General features: G+C 58.6%; 2 protein-coding genes across 9 annotated transcripts; one reads left to right on the forward strand and one right to left on the reverse strand.

The window, feature by feature from the left end:
- Window positions 1-246: 246 nt before the first annotated feature.
- LARGE2 (LARGE xylosyl- and glucuronyltransferase 2) lies at window positions 247-21,146 on the reverse strand. 8 transcript variants are annotated; one of them, XM_068683809.1, is made up of 16 exons: window positions 21,031-21,146; window positions 15,804-15,972; window positions 5,987-6,160; window positions 5,418-5,674; window positions 5,194-5,276; window positions 4,824-4,940; window positions 4,396-4,574; window positions 4,135-4,239; window positions 3,791-3,903; window positions 3,550-3,675; window positions 3,180-3,335; window positions 2,936-3,093; window positions 2,393-2,671; window positions 1,972-2,118; window positions 1,625-1,820; window positions 247-1,544 (listed from the first exon to the last, which is right to left on the reverse strand). In XM_068683809.1, exons 3-16 carry the CDS (start codon window positions 6,084-6,086, stop codon window positions 1,347-1,349), a joined length of 2,214 nt encoding a protein of 737 aa, XP_068539910.1. In that variant the 5' UTR covers window positions 6,087-6,160; window positions 15,804-15,972; window positions 21,031-21,146; the 3' UTR covers window positions 247-1,346. The 8 variants fall into 8 exon arrangements, with proteins under 8 accessions (XP_068539910.1, XP_068539902.1, XP_068539903.1 ...); XM_068683801.1 differs by having other exon boundaries at window positions 2,936-3,099; window positions 21,031-21,145; XM_068683802.1 differs by lacking the exon at window positions 21,031-21,146 and adding an exon at window positions 17,841-18,414 and having other exon boundaries at window positions 2,936-3,099.
- On the forward strand, window positions 21,134-27,188 carry PEX16 (peroxisomal biogenesis factor 16). The gene is made up of 11 exons (XM_068683819.1): window positions 21,134-21,368; window positions 21,461-21,496; window positions 21,625-21,701; window positions 22,812-22,945; window positions 23,250-23,356; window positions 23,787-23,867; window positions 24,266-24,418; window positions 24,782-24,854; window positions 25,179-25,298; window positions 25,505-25,569; window positions 26,684-27,188. Exons 1-11 carry the CDS (start codon window positions 21,179-21,181, stop codon window positions 26,740-26,742), a joined length of 1,095 nt encoding a protein of 364 aa, XP_068539920.1. The 5' UTR covers window positions 21,134-21,178; the 3' UTR covers window positions 26,743-27,188.
- The last annotated feature ends 95 nt before the right edge of the window (window positions 27,189-27,283 follow it).

Below are 27,283 nucleotides of genomic sequence, written 5' to 3' on the forward strand. Positions count from 1 at the left end.
CATGCTTGGTGACACCGGCATTTCTTCTGCCTGTTGTCATCCCTGCTCCCCAGCCCTCCTGCTGTGCCGGCCAGAAAGGGAATTGGCTTCAAATGTACCAGGCAGAGCGCTGGCCAGCAGTGCTTTACCCCAACCCAAGCTCCAGCTACCACTGCGGTGCTCTGCTCCCGCTGCCTTCCCTCCAGGGCACACTTGCAGGCTTGCAGCAGAAAAAAAATTAATAACCATGCGCTTCCAACAAGGATATGAAAAAGAATAAAAAAGCTTTAATTTAAAAATTAAATTAAAAAGAGAGAATAAGCAAGAGGCGCTTGTGCCCTTTCCAGACAATGCGATTTGTATGGCTCCTCCTGGCCGCTCCCCCCACGGACGGAAATCTTCACACCTGCACAATCTGGCTCCTGCAGCCCAGACTAATGCTAAGAAGAGAACAGCAGAGGCTGCAGCAGCAGCTGGCCTGGAGATCCTTCAGTGCCACCAGCAAAATCATCCAGAAGGAAGAAAGGATTTAAAAACACCCACGACACCCTAATCATTTAATTCTTGGGAGAAAAGTATTAAATAATTTAAATAGCGTGAGGAAAGCGATGCATCCTCTGTGCTCCAGTGTGTGAGAGCCGCGGAGCAGTGCCTAGCCAAGCTGCTCCCAGCGCGGGGATCCAGCCACAGCGCTCAGCTACGGTCTCCTCCAGTGTCAGCCACATCCCTGATTGTCGACGGCAGCCTCTGCGCTGCCGAGAGCGGGGAGGCGCGGGGTGGTCCCTGCCAGGAATTCCTCCACGCGAGTGCTGGCCCACTGCGATGCGATACCACCCCTCCCGATGGCTGCAGGGTTTGTCCCACAGCTCAGCCTGTTTTGGCTTAAAGCACCTGCTGGTCTCCGGCCCCCACCTCCCAAGGCTGAAGCTCCCCTCACCGAAGCTCCAGGGGGAGTGCGAGGGGTTGGGAACTGGGACGGCAGAAGGGAGGCAGAGCAGGGAAAGGCGCAGCTCCCAGGCCTCTTGAGGAGCCAGGCCCCAGCCTGAGGCGAGCCATGAAGGCTGTCACTCCACATCTGCTAAAAAAAGGGATGAGGGGACCAGGCCCTGCAGTCCCTGACACAGTGGCGGCTCCCTATAACACAGGAAGGCTGCTGCTCTGGACAAACCCTTGGCCATGCTGCCGCGGCTTGACCCGCAGGCAGCGCCCGTTCTCATAGATGGCATCCTCCCATATCTACGGGCATCCCATTGCTGCCGGCTCGGCTCCCTGGGCAGGGCTATGAGGTGGGCTGGGGCAGGAGGGAGGCCCTGCGCCCTCCCTTCTCCCGCTGGCTGCTCGTGCCCCGCGCCTGCTGTCCCCATGCGTCACAGGCTCCGCTCGGCGGTGAGGTATTTGAGCGCGGCCGCCCCGTATCGCCGCGACAGGTCCTGGTGGAACTCCTCCCGCAGCGTCTGCAGGCAGCCCCGGTACCCCGCGCTCAGGCGGAACTTGGAGATGTCGAAGCTGGGGGCGTGGGGCATGTGGATCATGAAGGCGTTGGGCAGGACCAGCAGCTCGTACTCCTGGGGGCACAGCGGCAAGTGTCACCGTCGGCTCCGGTGCCGACACCTCGCTGCCCACCAGCACCTCCGCCCTCACCCACCTGTGCATCCAGCTCCATGATGTGGGACACCTTGTTCCAGCCGAAGCCCACGAAGCGCTGGTCGTACTTGGGGCAGTCTCGCCTCACTACAACGTAAGGCTCGAAGTCTGGCTGCCACGCCACGCGGTACGGCACCGTGGCTGTCCGCCACTTGGCGTAGTCCGTCGGGGCATGGCCTTTTGGCCACACGTGGTACCTGTGAGGAGAGAGGGAAGTGAGACACCAGGAAAAGTGGCAGCTCCCTGAAACGAGAGATCCTCTGACCTGGCTGCGCCACAGCCCCAAGGCACATGGGTACAAAACTGGACGTGAGAGCCCCTTGGATGGTGGGGCAGCTCCAGGCCTACCTGAAGGTGTAGAGGGAGCCCATGTCCAGCATGGAGAGCAGTTCTGCTTTGGATTTGGGGAAGGTCAGGCGGTAGTGCAGGGTCTCAAACGCCGGCACAATGAGAGCTGCCTTCCTGTGGGGCAGCTCCAGCTGCTGGATGGAGTTCCTGTGGTGGTAGAAAGGGTGTGAGGCCTCCCCGCCATGACCTGTGGCCACAGCCCCCTTCCTCAGCCCTTCCACGGCTCCAGAAGGGTATTAATGAATTTAGACACCCTGCAGTACAGGAACATGAGGAACAAGGCACCTCTCACAGCCACTGCTCCTTCCTCATCCACCCTTGTCTGACAAAAGCAAGAGCAGGATCACACGGCTGAACACAAACCCAACCATTTCTGCACGTGAAGAACTGCTGCCCAGGGCACCTCCCGCGAGCCCCGTACCTGAGGTAATCGTAGAGGCCATACATCGGCAGGAAGTCAATGTCCGTCAGGAAGACGTATGGCGTCTGTGCGTTGGCCAAGGCCACGTTGCGCAGGAGGTTGATGGGGTAGAACTGCCCCTCCTTGTAGACGATGTGGTAGGCGACGTTGCGGCGGGCGCTCAGCACCTCCGAGGCCTGGGCGTACCGCAGGAACTGCTGGGCCTCCGCGTCCGACATGTACAGCGCCAGGCTGATGGGGCCTGCCCAGTGCTTGCAGATGGCCTCCAACATCTGCAGCCTGCGAAGGAGAGGGCGCTGCGTGAGCAGGAGCTCGGCCAGACCCAGAACGGGGTGCCTGACAGCAAGCCAAGTGCCAGCCGAGACTGCTCTGGGGGAAAGTGGAGGGAATTCCTGTTCCCCAACACAGGGTGCTGCTCCTTGCTGCAGTGCTCCAGCGTGAGGAGCCCATGTGAGAGAACTCAGGTAGCTTCAGAGTTGTGGAGTCACCCCAGAGGCAGCGCAGGGGGGAACCCAACCGCCCCCCAACCCCACTGACAGGTACCTGTCCATGGAGAGCTGGGCCACAAGGGTGACATCAGTGGGGTTGGGGAGTGCCAGGAACTCGTACTGCAGGAAGAAGAGGTGGATGCGGTGCTGTGTGAGGTGCTGCCGGCGGAAATCGTAGCAGGGATCGTCCTCGTCCAGCTCCTCCAGCGCCTGCTGCAGCTGCAACACCGCAAAGGTAAGGCAGAGCAGGAGACCCAGGGCGTGCAGGGGCAGCTGCTCGGGGTCTCTGCCAGCCTCACCTGGTTGCTGGGCGGGCTGGGGAGGCTGGCACAGCCGAAGAGCTCCCTGCGCAGCAGGTTCCCGTCGTACTCCAGGAAGGTCAGGTAGAGGTTGCGGAAGAACTCCACGTGCTTGTTCTTCACCCGCAGCTTCTTGGGCGAGTTCCAGTGGATTACCTGGGGACAGCAGCACGTCACCCCGTGGAGGTGAAGGCAGCAGCACCCAAAGTTTCTCAGGACCGCAGACACCATGCTGATTCCCCCTGGGCTCCAGCTCCCATATTCTGTCCCTCAGGCCCTGCACCGTGTCTCCTAGTAGGAAGAGCACAGGGCCCCTAACAGGAGAATCCACAGTTCTGCCCCCATCTCAAAGGCAGCACAACCTACCCACCTTGAGATCCGAGACCTCGGTGTAGCACTGCTCTGAGCGGGTGTGATCAGACAGCTGCACGTTCCAGAAGCATGGGAGCCGGTACACCAGGGCTGGGTTCTGCTTGATCACTGCGTTAAAGATGTCCTAGGAGAGAGAAAGGTGAGTGCACAGGAGGATGAAGCAGCCAGCACAGTCCCCAGGTGCCAGCAGTGCTAAGGGAACACAGCACAGCCAACCACCCTGGAGGAGGAGCCGTTACCTGATCAGCCAGCGAGGTGGAGAGCATGCTCATGAGCTCCCGCTCCGCTGTCAGCCGCCACATCTGCTCCCAGCCCAGGCGACGCAGGCGGTCCAGCAAGAGCAGGATCACCCCTGGGTGACAGAACAGAGGGCAGTGGGTCACTGAGGGAGCACAGCGGTCTGCGTGCCTCCAGGTTTTGGGGCATGCTGCTTCTGTGCATCCACGCACACAACCTCCAGGACACTGCAGCAGCCCCTCGTGCCCACACAGATTCTCCTGCCTCACTTCAGCCTTCCCCAGTCTCCCCACACCACATGCTGACCCATCAAGGTGCAGGGCCAACCCCGACAGTCCATGCTCACCCGTGTTGAAGCCTCGTCCCAGGGCTGGCCATGGTCTGTGGTTCTTCCAGAGGTTGCCCAAATACCAGTCACTTTGGTTCTCCACCAGCCCGATCACCTGCTTGTCTAAGGAAAAAGAGGGACACACATGTGGCCTGCCCCGCTGCACGTTTGTAGGGCCCAAGCAAACCCATTGCACTGGTGCTGTGGCTGATGAGCGCCACCACCATGGTGGGCAGTGGGCCAGAGCTCCAGCAGGTCCCGCGGGCACCCTGTCCTCACCAGAGAACTTCCCAAAGACAGCCCAGAGTTCAGCAATGTCGGTGGCAAAGGTGATGTCGGTGTCCAAGACGATGACTTTGGAGAGGTTGGAGGGCAGCGCCTTGGTAAGCGTCAGCTTCATCAACCCATAGATGCCGGAGTAGTGCTTGTTGGGGATCCACGACACCTCTGGCTGCAAGGTGACACGGTCTCAGGGCTGGGCCTGGCCATGCCCTTCCTTGCCCAGGCACAATGGCTGTGTTCTCGTGCAGAGGAGGCCAGCAGAGGGGCAGAGTCTCTGATCAACCAGCAGGGTTGTGGGACCAGTAGAAAAAGAGTTAAGTAACCCCCCTCCCAGCCACTCCTGCTGTTCCCCTGGGACCCTCCAAGTGCCTGGCTGGGAAAGAAAGAGGGGAGAGCGCGGAGGGGATCAAGTGCCTGCCTTCAAGTCATCGGCGTTGTAGAAGCTGACGTGGACAGAGGGCACCATCCAGGACTGGAAGAGCGTCTGCAGGATCTGGTGGGCCACCGAGTCCGTGATGAAGTGGAAGTGGAGGGGGTTTTTCCTGCCAAGGGCAATGCAGCGGCACTCAGCACCACAGCAAGAAGAAGCAGACGCGGTCCCCACCTCTCCCACCCCTGCCAAGGGACAGAAACCAGGGCCCATGGAGAAAAGCCACCCCTGGGGGGAAACAAACCACCCTTCTGTCCCTTTAAGCCCCAGCAATGACACGGGAGGCAGAGGGAGGACTCTCCTCCAGAACTGCTCATCTGCAAACCCCAAACCAGCAGGCCTCTGGCCCAGCACACCCCCGTTACCTGTGGAAGAGGATGGATTTCACCAGGGTGACCACATCCCGGCTGGCGTTGTGTCCGGCACACACAATGGCAACGTGCAGGAGCTGCCCAGAGACAAACACAGTGCTTTTGAGGCCGGACCTCCCTGCACAGGACTTTCAGATCTTCCTGAGCTCAGCCAGGGCTCTGGCCTCCTGCTGGACATCCCCCATCTGCCGTGGCACCGTGCTGCCGCGGGCACCCACCTCACACTTGTGCACCACCCGCTGCTTGGGACAGGCCGTGCGGTTGCTCCTCTCGCCCCCGGGGGGGGACCCGTCCTCGGCGGAGGCCCCCCATGGTGGGCTGCCGTCGCTGCCATCCACCTGCACCTGTCCGAGCTGCCGGCGGAGCTGCTGGTTCTCCTCCTCCACCCGGCGCACCTGCAAGGCCAGCGCCTCCCGCTCCAAGTCGCGGCTCGGCTGCTCGCCCAGGCATGGCGACAGCAGGAGAAAGCGGCCATCTGCAGGGACACGGAGCGGGATGTGTGTTGGACGTGGCAAGGGGAAGTCGATGAGGTGGTGCTAAGCCAAGGAGGGACTGGGGGGGATGGCGGGACCAAGTCCCAACCTGAACAGAGAGGTCTAGGACACACCATGTGTCCAGACAACATCACAGCTCTGCTCCCCCAGACCCCAAGGATGTCCCTGGGAACCTAGAGGCCAGGTACACCCACAGCAACTTGCATGGCCACAGAGCGACCCTCCCAAGGCCTTGGCATCCCCTGCCCACCCCATGCTTCCCTTGAGCTGAAGAAGGCAGAGAGCCCACTCACATTCGAGGCTGCCCATGAAGAGGTAGAGCCAGGAGAGGAGGACGGCCAGGATCACCGTGGCGAGCAGCAGCTTCAGCTTCACACGCCAGGAGCGCAACATGGTGGGCTGGTGGGAGCAGGGCGCTGAGGATCAGGTGGGCAGGCCCAGCCCGGCTGGCCCCGGCATCCTAGAGCCTGTGAGGGGCAGGGAAGTAGAGAGAGGAGTCACCAAGAGCCCCACAGCCCTCATGTGGGTGCCTCAGCGTCCCCCAGTCCTTATCCCGGGCTGACTGCAGGGGCTGTGAGGGGACGGACGCCCCTCAGCTCTCCGGGGACACCCTCCCACAGCTGGCACCCTCCTCCCCGTGCTGGGGAACCTGGACACCCCCAGACCTGCCCCACCACCCCCATGGCCGTCGGAGGGGGGAACTGCAGGCAGGGGAGGAGGGAAGGAGTGATTTCACTCCTCGCCATCCCACAGGCTGAGGGGAGAGCATGAGAGCTCCCGGGGGAGGAGACGCCGTCCTGCCCCGCTGCGCTGGGCCGGGGCTGGTTAATGCTTCCTGCCCTTGAGAGGGAGAGCAGAGCCCTCCCCCACCACCTCCGCAGGCTGAAGGGGCCGGGACTGCTCTTGAGACACCGGCCTCAAGGACGTGGCCGGGCTGGGCGAGCCGTGCTGCCCGGCCCGTGAGGAGATAAGAGAGGAGACCGAGCTCAGGACGCTGGCTGCCTTCCCAGCCCTCCTGCCAGAGGGTGTAGGGGAACTCCGGCAGTGTCCCTTGTCCCTTCCCCAAGTCCCTGGTGGGTCAAATGCCTCCTCCTCTGCTCACCGGGCTGAGCACAGCTACCCGCCCTGGCTAAACTTTGGGGAAAATCCCGAGCAGTTTGGTGAAACTCATTTCCCAGAGTGCTGGCTTAAAAGGACACGTGGCCCAGGGGCTGCTGGAGCTGTGGGGGCAGTGGGGACCTGGGCACAGTGCCCTCACCACACCGTGGGCATGGCCACCAGCCCTGCAGGAGCGACTGGAAACTGGGGCCTGCGTGGGGAGGAGGCCGCGGCAGCGCGGGTGTGAGACAGCCCACAAAAAACTCCATGTTTGAGACGGGGGAAGCTCAAACATAGCCAGGGACTGCAAAACAGGAGGGATCCCCTTGGGATCTGCTGCCCACGGGACCCCCTGCGCCCTGCCTGCCCCCTGCCCTGCTGGCCTCAGGATGGCACCATGCTGCCTGCTTTGTCCCCACATCCCCGCCTGCTGACCAGGCTGAGTGAAGCGAACTGTCCCCACACACACAGCTGGAGACACCTGTGCCCTGGCCACACAGGGCTCCCTGTCCTCCATGCCCAAATTGTCCTTTTCATGTGGGGAGCAAGCGGTGGAAACCCATGCTGTCCGCCACCTCCTGGGGAGAAACAACCCAAACACGGGGGCAGAAAGCCTCAGAAAGCCCTGCCCGACCCCAGGAGCCAGCTGTGCAGAGCACACGAGGGCCCCATGAAGCAAAAAACCCGTGGGTGAGCAGCCAGCCTCCCCTGCCTGCCCCAGCAGGAGCCCCAGCCCCTGCCCTCGGCCCCGCATCTGGCGGCGCCACAAAAGCCCCCACAAAAGCCCGCGCTGCCTCCCGATGAATGGGGCGGATTAGGGTCTGCTCCCCCTGGTGTAAACCCCATAGCCCATTGATGTGCAGATGGCTGAGGGGCCGCTGGGGCTTGGGGCCGAGGCAGGGCTGGGAGGGCACCGCCACCTGGGCCAGCCTAGGCAGCCCGCGGACAAGAGGAAAAGGGCTGAGAAGCCGATCGATGGAAATACGACTTGAGTGCCAACAAAGGAGGGACAGGCTGGGGGCACACAGCAACACCCCAGCTGCTCTTGCTGGCCCCTTTAGCCTCCCTGCCCCACTTGTCTGCAGCCCCATGGGCCCTCCCTGTAGGGAACTGCACCCCCTGCATGTGAGCACACTACTGGGACAGCAGCTTTAGGGGACAGAAGGGGAGCAGGAGCAGCAGCAGGACCAGTGGCAGAGACCCCGGGGAGGCACCCAAGGACTCCATCCCCTCCGTAGCACCCCCAGCCCTCCTCACCTGGCCTCTCGCTTGCCCCCCAGGCAGCGATTTCCTTACCTGCCTTCCCCTTCTCCTCCTCCCAGCGCCTCCTGAGCCGGCTCGCAGCCCGCTGCTGCAGCTCCCTCCTGGGTCTGCCTTTCCCAATCCTCTTTTTACTCCTCCCTTTCAGATCTGACACTTCCCCCCCTCCTCCCCGCTCTCAAACCCGAGCTCCCCCCCGCACGCCCTGCGCTGGCCCCCCTTTCGGAGGAAGAAAGAACAAACAAGACGAGATTAAATTCGCTTGCTACTCAAGAGCCCCCAGCGCCAGGGGCACGGAGTTGCCCAAAGTGAGTCAGGACGAATCTGCCCTCAACTCCCAGCTCCGGGGCCTCACGTACCCCTCCTTTGCTGCGGTAAGGGCAGCGTTAGGATTAATTACCCCATCCAGCACCTGCCTCCTGCCCTCCCAGGGCAGGTGCAGGAGGTTTTGTCCACACGTAGGACACTGGGGGGGCTGGAAGACAGCAGGGCCTACCTTGGCTGGCAGAGACAGGGCGTGTGGCCAGCCTGGGGAGGAGATGCAAGCGTGGCAAGGATGGGGTGCTGCCCTGCACCTCTCCTAGCTACTGAGAGAGAGGAGATCCTACCTGCGGCCTGAATGATGAGGACGAGCTGTGAACACTGCTGTAGGTGCGCAAAGGATGGAAGAGCTGCCCACCTGCAGCCAGGAGCGGGGCAGGCTTGCTCCAGCCCCCCCAGGCTGGGGAAGCGGGGCTCCCCGAGGAGCACAGAGTCCCACAGAAGGGATGGCAGCAGGAGGAGCGGGAGGCCGGGGCTGGGAATGCTAACTATGCAGACATTGCCTCTACCTGCAGCTCCCCCGCGCCTGGCCCCCGGGCTGGGGAAAGCCAAGGGACAGAGCACAGGGAGGAGCCCCTGCCCTCCGCCTGCCCTGCCAGGAACCCAGGAGGATGCCCGGAGCAGGCAGGGTGCAGTGGGAGGCAGCCCCCACCGCCAGCACGGAGGGATCGGGATGCAACCGCCTGCATAGCAGCGGAGATGAAACGCAAATTGCCCCCCACCCCGTCAGCAAAGGGCGAGCTGCGGCAGCAAGCACGGGCCTGCCTGGCGGAGACGGAGCAGCCCCCGAGCTGCAGGGCTGGGGCGGGCTGGGTCTCCACCCAGGCAGCAGAAATCACTGCCCCAGGAGATGCGTTTACCTCCCGCTCGGGCGGCTCTTGCCTGTCCTTGCAGAGCCCCTGTCGGAACAGGCAGTCGCACCTTAACAGCGCCTTTCTGCCCTGCCCAGCCCCACAGCGCAAGGAAACCTCCGGGCTGCCCCGCTCCGGGCCAGAGGGGCCAAAAGCAGGCTGTCAGGGGGACCCGTCCTGTCCCTGCCCCGTGCTTTCCATCACATCTGTATGGCCATGGGGAGGAGATGGCCAGCAGGAAGGCAATTACACGGCCTCTCCTCCCCCGGGCAACATTAAACACGCAGCAAGGGGAGAGCAGGGCTGGATGAGGCTCCCACAGACCGGTGGCCGTGGCACTGTGCAGGGGGCATTGCTCACAGCGTGGGACATGCGCTGGCCTCCCCGCAGCACTCCTGCTCTTTCCTCCCTCCAGCCCACGCGCTCAGCCCCCTGCCCTCCCTGCTGTCTCCTTGCTCGCGCCAGACGAGCGCTGCCAGCGGTAAGATGAGAGGTTTCCCAATACCGCCGCTCTCTATTTCCAACCCCTGCGCAAGGATGCGGGGCAGAAGTGCTGTCCGCAGCAGGTTGGCCTCCCTCCCTCCTTCCCTCCCCCATGCTTCTCCCAGGAGCAGGGCAGCTCCTGCTTCAGCAGGGATGGGGACCGTGGCACATGGGATTAGAAGTTCTGTGTCCCCGAGGCCGGTCTCTTGCTGGAAGAGGCTGCCAGCAGGCACACTCCTCCCACCTGGACTCCAGGGCAATATCTGGGTGATCGGGAGCTCCCACAGCATCCCCTCATTTTGGCTCGGCAGCTGCCCGCTGAGCTGTGAGTGTTTAGGGAGAGCTGCCACAGGTCACGGGGCAGCCCAAGGTTTGCTCTGCCATCCCATTCCCCCCCAGGCACTACAAGTGAAGAGGTGGCCAGGCTGACCCCAGCAAGGAGTGGAGAAGAGGCACCACACTTCAAAAAGAGGCAACAGGGGATGATCTTTTGCTTTCTGAGTAGATGGGAGGGGACAGGCTGGTCCCTCATTCAGCAGGTCACCTGTAAGCCATGCGCAGCAGCACACAGCTGACACAGTGACATGCAGCTAGGGGTCATCTCCCTGCCCTGTCACCCAAGTGACTCTGCCCGAAGAGGGCTGCACCAGCGCGGGGATACCACACAAGCAGTTCAGAGCAGAGCAGCTGCAGGAATTTACAGAGGCGGAAAGGAATTTGGCTAGGAAAGCAGGATTAAAAACCCATGCTCCGGATTACCCCTCCACCCCTCCTTCCCCCAGTCTTATGATAAGCAACACTTCAATGAGAATTTCACCTCAATTTTCACTGGAAAAGAGAAGCTGTGGCAAAGCAGCCCCCATACTCTAGAAATGGGATCAAGCCACAGAGTGAGACACCACAACACGGGCTGTAAAACAAGAAACTGTCGTCATCCTTCCGCCACCACCGAGCTGCAGAGAAAATTGCAGCTAAGACCAACATTTCCCTGGGTCAGCAGCCAGCTGTGCCTCAGTTGTGGCTCACTCCTGTGCATCAGGTTCTTCCCAGGCCCACGAGATTATCATTACTCAGTTCTGCAGCTGCACGAGTTCAGCTTTTTACTCCACAAAGGTCACACAGAAAAAGCTACGCTCTCCTGAGAAAAGCATACCACGCAGGGAACAGGAGCGGTCACTGAAGGGTGTTAATTGAAGCTCCCAGCTTGGTCAGAGCAGGGACCTTCATCACCAGACTGCTTCCTTTCCTCTCCCAGAGCACGAGGAAAACAGCAAGTCCAGACTGGGTCTGACACGGGCACACGCCTCACTGCTTACCTCTGCATCTGAAAGCCCAGGAAGGCATCAGGGAGCGACTCCTCTTGGCAGAGATGCCAATCACGAGGCCCTGCGAGACGCAGCCCGCTCTAGCTAAGCACAATAGCCCTCAACCACACTTGTGGGGACACCGGGGCAGCAGGGTGCTGCATTTGTCCATCACAGGACAAATTAATTTCCCCTTGCAGGGGAATCAGTGGGACGGAGTGGCCTGGATCACACCTCCACGTGCTAGGCACAGGAGGGACCAAGCCTGGGTTCTGTGCAGGAGCACTACAAGGGACAGAAGGACCCTGCCTGCCTCTTGATACAGAAGAGGAGCAGCATTTGGGCTGGTCTCCAACTTCCTTCCCTCTGTTGGGATTAGGTTTCTAGTATCTGCATTTCTGCTGACGACTGTGCTGCAGCTAATGGCCAGCTCTGAATGCAGGAGGTTCACCGTGTCCTGGTCTCCGGACGTGCCCCAGGCACCGCAACCTGCTCACCCCGGCCATTTCCTGACACTTCTGCTGCTGCGGGCTTGCAGCAGACGCAGTTCCTGTGGTCAGAGCTGAGAGGTAACAGCAGGTCAGCAGTCAGCAGCTCCTGCTTCTGTCCAAGTCTGCCTGCAGCAAGCCCCCTTCCAGCTCCTGCTCTGCCCTCAGCACAGCCGGAGCACACACCACTCACGTCCCACACAGCAAAGGGATGGGAATGTCACTGAGCCAAACAGCCATGCCTCAGGTTTCCAGCTCGCAGTGTCCATGTGTGTGCAGCCCTCTCCCTGCTCACCAAGGTAGAGGCTGGCAGGAGATTCCCCCCCACAAAATCTCCCTCCTCCCTGAAACACTCAAATAACCTGCACCAGGAGCTGCTCCCCAGCAGGACAAGGGAGAGCATGAACAACATCTGACCAGATTTAACCCCTACAGATGTTTGTGGAGTCTGCACCATCTCGTGCAAAACACCAGGTTAATTACAGTAAAAAGGAGACAAAGTGACCCCAGCCACCCAGGACCAGCACGCTGCTTGGAAAAGCCCATGACAGGCACTATACCATCCTCCTCACAGCCCCAAGAAAATGCCAGGGGCAGGGCTCTGAGCCAGGCCCCCAGGTGCCTCCAGTGCCTCGTCACCCGCAGAGCAGGGTGAGTGTTTTCAGCTGAGTAGTTATTGATTGAAAACTGCCTTTTCCAGACAGCTCAGAGCTATCTGCTGCTTCACGACAAGTTTTGGACAAGAACAAAATGCTTTGTTTTCCAAGCAAAAAGTCTCATTTTGCATTGTTTTGCCTGAAATTGAGCTGTGTTACATTTAAAAGATAAAAAGGTACCTCAAACTGGGTTGTGTATGTGTTTGTTTTTTTTTTCCTCCAGCTTTTCATTTTGGGCACTAAATCAAGCAATTAATTATCTGCTCGGTTCTGCTCTCCAGACAAGCTGCGAGCATCACAAGCCGAAGGGATGGAGTAGCTCTGCCCAGGCAGCAGCACTGAGGTCGGTGCTGATGTTTCCTGCACCGCAGGCTCTGTTCAGAGCTTGGTTCGAGCCCTCCAGAGGGCACTTGCCTGGAGGAAGGACAGCGGGGCACTGTGTGAGCAAAGGGTGAGAAGCACAGACACAGCCTGGCCTCTTCAACTAGAGACTGGCCCAAACTGGGAGCTGTGTTCGAGCAGCCACTCGCATCTTCCTTGCCCAGAGCTATTCCTGGCATTGATGCCCTCAGTGTCCAAACAGGGCTGAAAGCAGAGCTCGTCCACAGAAGAATGGAACAACTGCACTATAAATAGCAAATCGGGATGGCTCAGGGCAGGCTCTGCCCTGCCCTGAGGGAGGCTGTTAAGAAGTCCAAGCAGCAGTAGTACCAGTCAGAGCGCCCTGGGCACTTTATAGCCCTGGAGTGATACCTGAGCCACAGAGATGCTTACGCATTGCAAATGGGCTCTGACACTGGAGGCAGAGCTGTTGGTCAGGCTAAGAGACTGCTAACTTATCGCAAAAAAGCACAGCCGGCATTTTGCAAACTGGAAACTGAGGAAGCAATGGATAGGAACAATAGGATGGGAAGGTGGTTCCCAGAACCACGGGGAGAAGTAAAAATGCTCCCAGTAGCCAAACGCTGTGTTGAGCCTTCCCAGCACTCCTCCTCACCTCATCCTGCTGCTCACTGTCTTTCCACCCCTGGTGTTCCTCACACTGCTGAGCCAAATCCTGAACCTCAACAGCAGAGGACAAAGGCAGGGAGGAAACAACATGCCTTGACTCAACCAAGTGACAGATAAACTCAGGATTAAAGCTCACATCTTCTGCAAACCGCTGGAACCTCTGCGACACCCAGCCCACACCAGGAGTGGGACAGATGAGAGCACAGCCCACCCGGTGACCATCAGGGTTGAATTCCCCTCCTACCCTCAGGACATCTCATCCCTCCAAGCCATACCCCTGTCCTCCCTGCCAGTGCCTCCATGTGGAGCAGGAAGCACTCAGCCTTCCCCTTCACACTGGCAGGATCTGTCCTATAAAGATGTCCTCATCCTCCACAGACGAGGAAGCCACTAACCTCACGCAGCCCTGCCAGATACCAGCCTCCTGCTCCCAGCAGGTAGCCCTGAGCTTTCAGCAGCACAGGGATCACAGCGGTGCAGCACGGCTCACACGGGTGTATGCGGGCAGTAAGAGTGCAGGGCTGACAGCTGGGAACACGGGGAGAGGTGTACGCACACAGGGAAAGCACAAGACCCAGAACAAACCATCCAGCATATAAACACACACGTGCCGGGAAGGAGTTGCTTCCTCTGCCAGAAAGTGTTGCTTTTTTTTCCTGTCAGAAGAGGAAAACAGCACTCAAAAAAAACATTAAGGAAAGCTTACTGCTGCCAACCATGAAAGCCTGGCGGAACTGCTTTGGAGGACAAACAGCAAGCAGGAAAATCACAACCCCTAGAGCTTTACTGCTCCTGCAACACCCAAGACAGCCAGGGCACAAGAAATGAAGACAGCCAGTGCTTACTACAAGTCCACCTTGAGAAGTGCTAAAGCCCACAACTCACCTCCCTCCGCCTTCTCCCTGTCCCCCTTCTTCCTCTTGTGCCACAAGCAAGAAGAGAGGGAGAGGTCTCAAGCGTGGCCAAGTTTCCACTTCAGGGAAAGAAGGCTGATAACTGACCGGACAGGATGCGAGCACCCATTGAGGAAAAGGATTAGTAACCCCCTAATCTGTACCTTTTGGAGTCTAAGCACTTTGCTTTGCTCTCTAATTAAACCACAGAGCGCAGAGTTTGCCAGAAGGGGTAGAACAAGGAGGAAGAAGGAAAGGGAACAGAGGCTGTGGCTTAAGATTCCTTGTGGCTTAAATGCAAGGCAGGGGGGTCACTGGTGGGGACGCATTTCACTTCAAGTGCAGGCAGGACTGCTTCACATCCTGCCTCCTCCCCGAGGCAGCATAGCGGGGCTGAGGGCAGGCTGCAGAGGAACCTGCACCATGTCCTGGGGGTAGCAGGGGAGGGAGCGAGGGGCTGTAAGACAGGATGAAGCTTTACCTGAGGCAGCCTCACAGGTTCGTTTGCCTCCTGGGAAGCCACATGAGCTCCAAGCCACATTTATGTCTCCTCTTCCCAGACCCGGCCACACAGAAGTGCCTTGTTCCAGCGCTTATCTGGCCCCAGGCTGGGAGGGGCTGGTGCCTCGCTGCCCTGGCACCCACACAGCACGTTCAGCTCTGTGCTGGGCCCATTAGGGGCTCCCTGGCAGGAGAAACCTTCCTGGCACAGGTAAAGAAGGAAGCCTTTTATCACAGCCCACGACAAACAAAGCAGCTCACATAACGTTTCCCTTGAGCTCTGCTGGGGCCCACGTGCCTACGCTGAGAGGAGGCAGCAGGCCCGAGCCCCGCTCCTCGCTGTGGCACGCAGCAGGGACAGCCTCAGCAGGAAAAACTACCCAGGCTGTGGGGTCAGAAGCACTTTGGGCTGCGCCACACAACCACAAGCTGGTGGCACAGCTGGGAACGGGGAAGGTTTCGTCTCCAAAAACGCTCTGCCCCCAGTGCAGCCCCACCACACCAAGGGGGGGTGCCGGGGCAGCCTGTCACTCCCGCGTCCCTCTCTTCCCTCGCTCCTATTCTTTGGAATTCCTCTCTTCTGTTTGCTTTGTTTCAGCCCTCAATGAACAGGAAGAAAAGGGAAGGAGCCTTGACAAATCCGATCAAGGCGCAGACATGCTGAGGCCCCCTCCCGCTGGCATGCCAAGCCCTGCACTAATGAGGGGTGGAGGAGAGGCAGCCACTGAGAACAGTGGCCCCACAGAAACCCCTGGTGTAAGGGACAGAGGGAAAAGGAGCTGCTGGAGCAGAACAACACTAGCACAAGCTCTCAGCCTTCAGAAGAGGGTCTTCACGTTTCCCTTGGCCCAGAGACCTTGCTCCTCAGCCCCAGTCCCAGTCCCTGGCTGCCCACTAGACTAGAAACAAGCACTAGACCACACTAGGGTTGGGTGAGAAGGATCCAGATGCACACATTCAAGGGAAGTTCAACTGAAACAAACAGCCACGGAGATGGGACCACGCTTTATTCCAATGATTCCTACAGGAATCTGGTATTTCCCCACAAGAGCTGGCCCACAAGGGCTTACAAGCATCAGTGTTGCCTCCAGAGCCTCCCCACTGGTCCCAAACACCACACATCCAGTAAGGAGGCAGCCCGCAGTGCCATGCAATTATCCCCAGTTTACCAATTTGGATACAGAAACACTAAGAAGGGAAGAGAGCACAAGTAACACGTCTACTCAGCAAGACAGATAACCAACCTTTGGAGGCTGCCAATGTTGCAGGGGTACCCAGGAATGGCTGGAGAAGCTGGCAGGGCCTGGCGGTGGCTGAGGATCACCCTCTAACTGGGGATTCTCAACCTGAGGGGCAGAGAGCACATCCCAGCTGTACTACTTGAGGGTTTTGCAGCTTGCTGTCGCCTGAAACCTGAAAGACAAAGTCACATGAAGAGCTACTGGATAAGAGAGCTGGGGGCCAGGCCGTGGCACAGCCAAGAGGGATATAAATCATAAGCAGCACCACCCAGCACCTTGATCCTCTCCCTTTCCTCCAGCTTGCTCCAAAGCAGAGCTCAGCATTGCCTGAGGCTACCCAACCAGCCCATGGGAGAATATCTGAGTGCTGCAGATCAGTGCCCCATCCTGCAGCACGTCCCCACACACTCAGCACAGTGGCTGTGGCTTTGCCAGCACTTCACAGAATCACAGAATTTCTAGGTTGGAAGAGACCTCAAGATCATCGAGTCCAACCTCTGACCTAACACTAACAGTCCCCACTAAACCATATCCCTAAGCTCTACATCTAAACGTCTTTTGAAGACTTCCAGGGATGGTGACTCCACCACCTCCCTGGGCAGCCCGTTCCAGTACCTAACAACCCTTTCAGTAAAGAAGTTCTTCCTAACATCTAACCTAAAACTCCCCTGGCGTAACTTTAGCCCATTCCCCCTCGTCCTGTCACCAGGCACATGGGAGAACAGGCCAACCCCCACCTCGCTACAGCCTCCTTTAAGGTACTTATACAGAGCAATAAGGTCACCCCTGAGCCTCCTCTTCTCTAGGCTGAACAAGCCCAGCTCCTTCAGCCGCTCCTCATAGGACTTGCTCTCCAGGCCCCTCACCAGCTTCGTCGCCCTCCTTTGGACCCGCTCAAGCACCTCGATGTCCTTCTTGTAGCGAGGGGCCCAAAACTGAACACAGTACTCGAGGTGCGGCCTCACCAGAGCCGAGTACAGGGGGAATGTACAGAGCCGAGTACTTCTGGGATGCTCCATGGCAAGTCCTCACACCAACTCTTGAGAAGGAGCCGGGTGAGGAAGACAAGTTCCCTGGCCCCCTCCCAGATGACAGCAGCAGCAAGTGTTGAGCTTGGAAGGCAGCGAGGGGATTAACTATCATGTCCAGTAACCCGAGCCCCTGCAGCATACCCTGGGCAGTCCCAGGGGTGGGTCAAGAGCCTGTCCAGATAGACGCACAGCCCAGAGAGAGACGAGATAAAGGCAGAGAGAGAGAGAGCAGACAAAACCCACCAAGCCACTTGCACTGCAGGGAGCCAAGAAGCCTGCACACACCACTCCTCCCGTGCTGGGATCACACCCAGTGCACCTCTTCCCTCTGGCTCCCATGGGGCTGGGCACACGCACCCCATACCCGCCTGCTTGGATGGATAAGCATTGTCAAACCATGTGCCAAAACAACTTTCTGGTCTGCTCCACCTGCTTTACAACCCTGAACAGAGCAATGAGTGTGCAGTGAGCCCTCTACCACAGCACCCACTGCTCTTCTCTATCCATAGCAAACCCCAGGTCAGCCTGGCACAGCACAACACGAAACCAGGTAGGCAACATCAGTCCCAACAAGGGCTGGTAATAACAACAACAGCACAACAGCTTCCACCTGAGCAGTAAAACCCAGCAACTCCAGTGAAGAAATACAGCACCACTGCCCAGCAAAACCCTCCTGTAGCAGCAAAGCCTGATGCCTCTGCAGGTCTCCCGTGGTATCTGGCTACGAGGTGGCAGCCAGTGACAGAGAAGGGAACCCTGCACGTCAGTAATGAGACATCTCCATCATCCACACTCTGATCTGTCAGCTCCTACCTCAGACCTAAAGCATCTGGAGGGGGGGACCTGGAACAGGGATATTTCTGGGATAGAGGGAAGGGGATAGGAGCCAGGATGCAGAAACAGCCTGGCCCAAGTCCCCTTGCAGTCACAGCCCTCCCTCAGGCATTCCCAGAGCCCTGCGTTTACAGGGGCCAGCTCAGCAGGTAAGAGTCAAGCCTCTGGCACCCACCTGGACTAGGAAGCAGAAGCTGCCGGAGCACGGCCGCGGCGTTGTAACAGCTGAGGGCTGGATACCAAAGGCACCTTCAGCAGGGGTGGCACCGAGCGGGGAGAGCCGGGCACGTGTCTGCCACACAAGGCAGCACTGCCTGCCGGGATCCTCCCCAGCCCTGCCAACAGAAAGCAAACTCCCCGTGGAGACGTGGCGAGAGCCTGACCTCCAGGGCACAGCCTGCATCTGCTGCAGGCCACCAGCAGCTGCCCTGCTCACCCTACTGCAGCAGCACCGCCTCCCTCAGCGCCCGGGGAGCCGGCCGAATCTCTCCCTTGAAGTGTGTCCATTAACCCGGGTCGCCAGAGAACTGCGTGTCCAGAAGTTTTTTCCAGCTGCATCACATGGTTATTAAAAGATATCGCGTCCCAGCCTGGAGCACAGGCAGATTTGGGATGTTACGGGAGAGGCTGCACGTTGCCAAGTGAATCAGAGAGGGGAGTTATCCGAGTAGCAGCCCAGAGCCCTAAACAGCTTGCTGGAAAAGGCAGGAGGCGGTCGGGATCTCACAGCAGGGCTCCATACACATTGCCAGACATGCTGCTCCTCCTGGGAAACCACAGAGCCTCTCTTGCGGCCTCAGCTAAGCTGGGGAGGGCAGTGGCACCATGACAGAACAGCAAGAAAATGCCCCCAAGTCAAAAGGCCCATTCAACCCCCTCTCCCCACACACATACTTTAGCTTGTTTGACCTGTGTTTCCCTTCCCCACAGACTACTGCTTCAAGCAATAGACCTGTCAGCAGCACTTCAGGAACTCGAGGACGACAATTGCCAACATCCCCTGCTAGCTGCTGCCTTTCTGGGCCCTGAGGGGGCTGTAAAAGATCAGGGATGTGAGCAGCCACCCCCAGCAGTGCCACACTTGGAGCTTGGTGCGGTTCCCTGCCCTCGTCTCCTCATTTCGGCAGAGAATTGAGGCTCTCCTGAAAGGTGCTGGCCTCCAGTGAGACACCCTGAGTGCATCGGGCCTTCCATTCTAGGCAGGGCTCATGTGTCAGGGACTAAAATACTCTGTACATACATCAGCCCACAGGTCACAACTTAATTGGAGCTAGTCACAGTTTAACCCCAGCCATCCCAAAGGCTTGGCTGAGCTCACCCAGAAGCAAAGAAAACAGGCTGATATACCATGGTGTGGGGCTGAGCAGGGCAGGAAGGTGGAGACAGGCCCCCAGGCCTCATGCTGCTGAGCTCTTCCCCTGGCCCAGCATACTGCAAGGCCTGCACTAGGCACGGTTTGAGCAAGGTTTCTGTAGGATGAGCTGCCTCAGACCCACTGCAACTCCCTGCCTGGGGTCAGCCTGCCCACACACGGTGCAGTCTTTGCAGACCTGAGCCAAGAGCAAGATGCTGGCAGCCAGGCAAGCTGGACTTCAGCACGGCACCTGCTGCTGGGCTGGCAGAGCGTGTGCTGTTCTGGTGTGCTTCTTTTCCTGCTGTTACTGCTGAGCCTGCATCCCGCATCAGAGCGGAGAAACCATTTGGCCTCACTCACAGCCAGGGGGCTTCCAGTAAGCACCAGCCTTTGTCACCCTGACCAGCAAGTGCTATGAAAGGAGCGGCTCAGAGACCTTTCCAGGTACAGGCAGGAGAGAAACCAGTCCCTTCACCCAGCCTTTCACCTCCTACCCCTGCAAAGGGCACCATGAGCCAAGGCGGTTGAAGTCTTGCCCAATTTCATGGGCTCCCAGCAGCTTTGAGAAGCTGCCCCTCCTACAGTGCTCCCTTGCAGCTTATTTACCATAAAAAGGCACCGTGATGCTTCCCAAACTGTCCTCCAAACTCGCTCACTGCAGGAGGGACACCAGCAGAAAGGCGGACAGGCCAGCCAGCGGATGGGAGGGAGCCACGGGACAGGGAGGGGAGAGGAAGCGTCTGCCAAAAAGCTTCTCATTAGGGGAAAGAGCTGCACTATCTAACGATGCTGTTCAGAGTAGCCCAAGGACTTTGTGCATCAGGCTTCACCTCTGGCTGTGGACAAGGTGTCTCTGGCAGCCTCCTCAGCAGCCGGCTCTCAGATTGCTGTCTGGCAGGGCCAGCACTTCTCCTTGAAGGGCAGCAGCTCCGGCAGGCGGCACTGGATATGCCCCTAGAGTCATCGGCAGTGCGTATGCCTACTGTGAGCAGGCTGCTCTGCCGGTCCCCATCACGGGCTTCAGGTGCTGTCCCACCCCACTTCAACACGCACACTAGCAGCTCTGCCACCGTGAGTGTCAGAGCAGCTCACAGGTAGTAACACGACATGTGAATGGAAAGCTGGGTCTAACCCACGCAATTCTGACTACAAAGTTTTCTTTAGCACCGGAGCGTTTGCCAGCAGTGCCTCGTGCCCTTCACGAACTCAGCCTGCCGGAAAACAAACCCTCAGGGGAAGGGGGGGGAAAAAATATCAGAAAGGATAAAGTGCCTGCCCGTGCAGCCGTAACCCTTGCGGTGGAAGCCGCAGGCAGACACTGCGCCCATTGTGCGGAGGTAAGCGGCCAGGAGGAAGGAGGGGAAGCTTGGCGGAGCTCTGTTTGCACTCGGGAGGCTGCAGAACGCCCTCCTTGCCCGCCCTGCGCTCCCTCAAAGGCGCCGTGCTCCAGCAGGGAGCCGTGCAGCTGCTGACCTTTGGACCATGAGGTTTGCCGTGGGGTGGCTCAGGGGCACTGACCACAGGCGTGCCGTGGGCCAGGCGGGCTCAGCACAGGGGGACCGGCCACAGCTGAGCCCAGCAGCACGGCTCGGGGAGGGTCTGAAGGACCCAGCAAAGGCGTGGGCCCTTCTTCTGCAACAGGCTGCAGCCAGGTGCATCCCACACCTACAAAGCGAGGGTTGGCGCTTAGGCACAGCAAAGGCGCAGCACGCACAGGGCTGTGCGAGCCCCTCACGCCCATAGCGTGCAGGAAGGAGCAGGGTGGCTCTGACCGCCTCCCTTCCTCCAGCCCCAGCAGCCCAGAGCAAGGACAGGGGCTAGAAGGGGAACAGGAGGCTGGCAGGCTCCCACCCCAGGACCCCATTAACGTTTCCACCTGCTGCCCGCTGTAGGGACCCCACCTGCCGGCACCCACCTGGGACACCTCCCCGCGCCCCCCCACCCCACGCTCCCTCCTTAACACCACCACCAGATACAACCACCCCCCTCCTCCACCACCACAGCCCCGCACCTGCCGGGCCACCCCCGGGACGGGGACCGGGGCCACCACCGCCGCCGCCTCCGTGCCTTTAAACCCCCGCCCCGGCACCCATGGGGCGGCCGGCGCTGGGCGGGCCGTGCATGCGCGGCGGCTGCGGGAGGCGGCGCGGAGCCGTGCCATGGCGGCCCCACTGCCGGCCCCGTCCATGTCCCCATCCCCGTCCCCATCCCCGTCCCCATCGTCGCCCCGCGGCCCGGCCTGGCGGCTGCGGCAGCTGTGCCAGCGCTACCAGGACTACGTGAGGCGGCACCCGGCCGCCACCGCCCAGCTGGAGGGCACCGTGCGCGGCCTCTCCTACCTGCTGCCAGGTGCGGATGGGACCCTCCCCCCCCCGGTGTCACCCCCCTGGTGTCACCCCCTCGCTGTCACCCCGCTGTCACCCTCTCTTCTCCCCCCGCAGGTCGCTTTGCGGATGCCCACGAGCTGTCGGAGCTCGGTAGGTATGAGGCTGGCTGGGTGCCCCCCCCCCTTGGCCATGCCTGGGTTGGAGGCTGGGGGGCTCCTCCTCGCCCCCCTCTCCTTCGCCCTGCGCCCCGTGACCCCGCTGTGCCTGCTCCCTCGCAGTGTACTCGGCCTCCAACCTGCTGGTGCTGCTGAACGACTGGATCCTGCGGAAGGAGCTGCAGCGCAGCCTGCCCGTGGTAAGGCCAGAGAGCGTGGCAGGAGCAATCGGGGCGTGGGTTTCTCTCCCGAGCAGGTGCTGTGCTCTCGGGGGGTGCTCACAGAAACCCCCAGGGCCCTGCCATGGACTGCTGTAGCTGCCAGGTACACAGAGGCCAGAGGCAACCGCTGAATGCTCAGTAACAGCAGCCCTGCACCGTAGCTGCTGGCCTGGAGGAGAGCACTCCCAGAGCACAGAAATCAGGCCCTGACTTGCTCCAGGAGCCCCACTGCTCTTTTTGAGGAGCACAGTCACTGAATAACCACTCCTGCTCTGATTCGGCTCCCCGGAGTCTTCCCTCGCGCGTGGTGTTGAGCAAAGCAAAGATAAAAGCACCTGGCTGCCATGTCTCTTTTGCAAGAGCCCCAGGTTGGCGTTCAGCACTCGTTAGACCCTGTGGGGGAAGGAGGAGGAGGGCTTTGCTTTTCCCAGACAGGCCTCGATGTCGCAAGCCTGCCTGCTGAGTGGGTTTGGATGTGGGTGGCTCAGTGCCAGCCCGCGCAGGCAGCTCTCTGGCTGGGACATTGGGTATGTAACGACCAGAAGTGCAGAAGACTCACTTCTCTGGGTGTTAAAGCCCAAATGTGGGGCGAAGTGGACTTCAACATTATTCTCCTTATTGATGCTTTTCAAGTAATACATGCCCTGTGCCCCAGGTGTGCCGTGCCCTCAACTCTGACCAGGGAGGGGGCTCATCATGTGCCCCAGCTCTAGAACAAGGAGGAGGAAGGGGTTTTACCTTTGGAGTTCGGGTGCTGTGCCACAATCCAGGATACTTGTTAAGCTCTTTTAGTTGGAGCAGATAGCAGCCTCACATACAGCTCTGAAATTCTCCTTGTTTCTGAGGTAGCAGCTCCACTGAATATTGTGATGTGTTCTGCCCCTGCTTGGAGGCAGAGAAAAGGGCTTGCCTGTAGCCTCTGGCTGTAGGACAGGCACCACTTCGTGTTTCTGAGGCCATGACTTCCAAGGCCATCGCTTTCTTAGCTCCGAGAGTCCCCCCAGACTGGGCTGTGTGTGTGCCGCTTTTAACTCACAAGCAGAACCTGCATCCTGTCCCCCTTCCTCCCCTTCCTTCTGTGTTTTGCAGTCACTGCCCCAGCAGAAGCTGCGGACCTGGCTGAGCGTGCTAGAATGCGTGGAGGTCTTTGCAGAGATGGGGACAGCCAGGATGTGGGGGGAGATGGGCCGATGGACCATCATCGTCCTCATCCAGCTGGCTAAGTAAGTGCTGCAGGCGGAGGGGAAGGGGCTGCGTGTGCTCGGAAAAGGGATCCAGAGGGGGCTTGGGGGCTTGGCATTACCCCAGGATAAAGGCCAAGCAGGACTGAGCTGCTGATCCTTGAGGCTGGGGCAGTTTGGAGCCCTGCAGTGTGTTGGATGCTGTGCTGGAAGGGAGCACTTACCCTCTGCACAGTTTCCTGAGCAGACCTGAATGTTCCCCTCTTCTGGGGACACCAGCTTTTGAGCGCAGAAGGAGCACAGCTCCCTAGCTTGGTATTGAAGTTTTCTGTGTGTCTGCCCACAGAGCCATCCTTCGCCTCCTGCTCCTGCTGTGGTACAAAGCTGGCATCCAGACGTCTCCTCCCATAGTGCCGCTGAACAGGGAGCAGCAGCAGCCTTTCCATCCCGAAGGTGAGCCCTCCATACTGTCACCAGCCTGGCATCTGCTGGGCCACATCTTGTCCTGCTAGGAGCTTCTAGGGAGCTGTTCAGAGTTCAGCACTCAAAGCTGTGCTGCGGTGTGCTTTCCTTTCCACCCTCTCCAGAGTGCGGGTTAGTTTAGAGACAGTGTAACCCTACAGGCTGGAAGGAGGGGGCGGAAGGGTCAAAGCCTGGAACCACTGGCTGAATTGTGGATCAAGCTGTCCCCTGGTCTGCTGGTGAGGAAAGAGATGCTAGGCCTGGACAATGTCAGGCAGGTTAACTTTTCACCCTGTGAGAACTCTGTGTAGTGTTAGTCCTTCAGTCTGGTCTGCCTGCTGCAATGTAGGGAAGGTGCTGCCAGCTCTGGGTTCAGGTGTGTTCCTTTGGAGCCTCACCCTCTGGCATTTTTCTCCCACAGACATGGAAGGCAACTCCTCAGGGAAGGATCAGACCTATGTTGGCAAGCGTTCTAGCCGTGTTGTGCGGTCTCTCCAGAACAGTAAGTAGCTGAGCCTGTTTTCCATCCTCGTCAGAGCTGTTTCTGCCCTGTGCCCTTTATGTGTGACCTGGGTGTGGGCAGCGAAGAGCAAAACCTGATCAACTTGTATGGGGGCATATCCTGCCAGGGATATCAAAGCAATGTAAATTCAGGCACATGGTGCAAGACCAGCACTTAGAGTTGTCTCGTCCTAAGTGACCTGTGTGCTGGAGACAACCCTACAGCGTGGTAATGCTTTGAGGAGCACAAATCTTAGGAATATCTCTCCCTGCTGTGTCCCCTGTGGAGGCAAGCTCAGAGGATGCCGGTCAGCTGCAGCAGCTGGAGAGGGGCAGCCCCAGCTTTGCTGTTTGTGCATCTCTTCAAGCTCTCCCACGCCATACCTGATCTCGTTTCAGCTCCGTCCCTGGAGTCCAGGCACTGGGGGTCCCCCCAGCAGAGGGAGGAGACGCAGAACCGAAGAGCAGAGGAGATGAACCAGCCTCCCACCCCCCTGGGTCTCCAAGAAACCATTGCAGAATCGATCTACGTTACCCGTCCTCTGCTTCACTGTATCCTGCCCTGGCTGCATGAGGGCACACTGTGCCTTGGGTGCCAGCAGAGGGTGCTAGGGGCTCGTCCAACGAGCCCTGGGGTAGGGTGGTACCACATCACGCTCTTGGTTTCCTGCTGCTGCCCTGCTTGTGCAGGGCTCCTGGGACTCCTCCCTCCTCTTACGTATTGATACCCAGTGTCACCTGCTTGAGCTGTGGGTGCAAGTCCTCCAACACCTTCCCTGGGGCCCTCCAGCACTGCCTTGGAGTGTGTTCTCCTGGGCTCTGCAGAGCTTTCCTGGTACCCAAGTAATTCACTTGCCTGCGTGCCTCTTGTTAGGCATCTTTGGTTCTTTCTATTCCTTGACTTTGCGTTCCTAGTATTGAGTTTAGGAGTGTGGGGCCAGAGATCATGGAAACCCTGGCTCCTCTCAGCAGTCCTGGACATCTCAAGGTCAGTCTAAGAAAGTAACTTTACAGATGGTTGAGGTTGGAGGCTGAGCATCATGCTTCCCCCTGCTCCTCAATCCAGGGCAGATTGGGCCCTACTGACATACGCACAGGGGCCAGACCTGTTTTTTTACTGGGAGATTTACACATTTAGGTATTTTCTACACCACTTATAGTACTCCCTGTTCTGTCCTGCCCATCAGAAAGCTGGTGCAGACTGCTCAGCATGGAGCTGCGAGCAGAGGGCGTTTAGAAACCCACTTTTTTTTTTTTTTTTCCCTGTTGGCTGCTGTTGCCTTGAGTTAGCTCTGTTCCCTTCTCCTTCCAGTCTGAGCTTGCTGAGTGATCTGAAAGACCTGAACAGGCGAGAGCGAGCGGAGCTGAGGCGACGAACCATCCTGCTGCTCTACTACCTGTTGAGATCTCCTTTCTATGACCGATACTCAGAGTAAGGGGCCCCTGCTGGGCTTTTGCTGAGAATTTCCCTTTTAACAGAAATAGCATCAGGGGACTGGGTGAGCAGATCTGAAGAGGTCTGGGTGCCTGTGACCAGGTTAATACAAGCCCTTGCCTAACAGCTGCCGTTGCTGTTAGTGCTCGCAGCAGCTGGGGCAGATGTCCCACTGGACTTGCTCATACTCTCTCCCTTCCTAGGGGCAGGATCCTCTTCCTCCTGCGCTTGTTGGCTGATTACGTGCCTGGAGTTGGTTTTATCACACGTAAGTGGGCCCCATTGCTGTATCCCTGCTTCTGGGGGGTGGAGAAAAATCACAGGAGCTGTGCAGAATGTTCGTCAAGGAATTTACCACCTGAGGAAGGAATTGAGAAGTCCCTGGGGTGGTTAGCAGCAGTGCACCCTTGTTGGTACTGGTGTTGTTATAAACTGGAACAGAAAAAGATCACAGAATCACAGAATTAATCATTTCTTGGCTATTAGGGACCTGTGCTCGACCACAGTGGTTCTGCACCCTAGCAGGCTGCAGAGCTTCGTCTCTGCCACCTAGGCCTGTTCCCCTGGGCTGCCTTTCCGTGGCTGCACCAGTGCACCACAGCCCTGTTTTGCAGCCAGTGCTTCTGCACTTTTCTTTGATCCCTGGTCTGCAATACAGATGCGAGGGGTAAACAGTTGCCTAGAGGTATTGACCCAGCCAGGGATGGATTGCAAACCAAAGGGCTGAACTAGGTCTGCCTTCTTCTAGTCCTTCACCTGAGGATCCCTTTATGGGCCAAAATTTCACCTCCCCCTCTTCCCTGCTGATACGAAGCGGTTCATGGCAGTGATAAGGCATTAGATGAGCCTGGCATTGTGGCTCTCTCCTTTCCCTGAGGAAGTCACAAAGCTGGCTAGCTCAGGAGCCACTCCTCCTGCTACTGATTTCAGAGGCTTTGGAGCCTGCGTTAATCCTTGTGCCAGCATAAGCATTTTTGCTCTACAGCAGTTCCTTCTGTGTCTGCACCTGCCCATTACTGCTGAGCTGTCTCCCTCTTCCCCGTGCCATGGCCGTGTCCTCCTGACTCACCATGTGCAGGTTTTCCCCTTGGGCACTGCAGAAGCCCTTTCCCTCCAGACCTTGGACACGTCAGCAAGGAGGGAGTGATGTTCCACACCGTACCTGTGCTGAACACGTTTCACACACCTCCTGGTCCCGCTCTAATACCTGGCACTACAGCCCAGAGTTGCCTTCCCTCTTGGCAAAAGTACCTATTTTATTCTTGGGTTTCTCTGAGTTGTATAAGGGGAGATTTGGAATTGTTGGGCATCCTAATGAGGAGGGGGTAGCTACCTCATACACATACAGCTTCAAATTCTTGCCTTGTGTTCTCTTGTTTCAGGGCCGCTGATGGATTACTTACCTGCCTGGCAGAAAATCTATTTCTACAACTGGGGCTGATGAGGAAATGATGATTCTTATTTGCTAAGCTCATGGCTGGATGTTTCTAAGGAGGGCAAGCAGGCTGGGGGAAGGGGTGTTGATAACGATTAATTTTTAGTTAAACCATCAATGAGAAGCTCCTGATCTGCAGGGTGGGGAGGGGGGTGTATGTAATTTTTAAACAGATCTTACTGAATGATGGACACTACATGTGCGGAGAGACCCTGGCCACCTCTTTCTGTGGACAGTGCTGTGGCTCCAGTGATGGTGATGGGATGACCTTTTTTAAGCACTTGATTTTTTTTTTCCTCCTTTTGTACAGCTGCACTATCATAAAGCCAGGCAGCGCAGTGATTTTTGGAGAGCATTGTCTCCCACCTCACGGCGCTGAGGTTGACCTGCAGCCTGCTTGTGTTGGCCGTGCCTGGCCATTCTGCGTGGAGCGGGCTTGTCTGTCAAATAAACTGAACTGAAAGAGCTGAGCTGAAGGACCTCCTTTCCCTTTCAAGCAGGGGATTCCCCTGTGTCTTCTGAGTCTGGTTGCCAGCAGGCCTGTCCC

The sequence above is a fragment of the Anas acuta genome, chromosome 5, assembly GCF_963932015.1.
Source record: "Anas acuta chromosome 5, bAnaAcu1.1, whole genome shotgun sequence".
In the NCBI taxonomy this organism is placed as follows: domain Eukaryota; kingdom Metazoa; phylum Chordata; class Aves; order Anseriformes; family Anatidae; genus Anas; species Anas acuta.

Bases quoted from the DNA above. Each gene is read 5' to 3' on its own strand.
- PEX16 (XM_068683819.1), top strand. From the start codon at position 21,179: ATGGCGGCCCCACTGCCGGCCCCGTCCATGTCCCCATCCCCGTCCCCA. The intron at 21,497-21,624 runs GTAGGTATGAGG...GCTCCCTCGCAG, and splicing joins CCACGAGCTGTCGGAGCTCG to TGTACTCGGCCTCCAACCTG. The intron at 22,946-23,249 runs GTAAGTGCTGCA...GTCTGCCCACAG, and splicing joins GTCCTCATCCAGCTGGCTAA to AGCCATCCTTCGCCTCCTGC.
- LARGE2 (XM_068683801.1), bottom strand. From the start codon at position 6,086: ATGTTGCGCTCCTGGCGTGTGAAGCTGAAGCTGCTGCTCGCCACGGTG. The intron at 3,904-4,134 runs GTGAGCATGGAC...TCTGTCACCCAG, and splicing joins GGGACGAGGCTTCAACACGG to GGGTGATCCTGCTCTTGCTG. The intron at 1,545-1,624 runs GTGGGTGAGGGC...CTGTGCCCCCAG, and splicing joins TCATGGAGCTGGATGCACAG to GAGTACGAGCTGCTGGTCCT.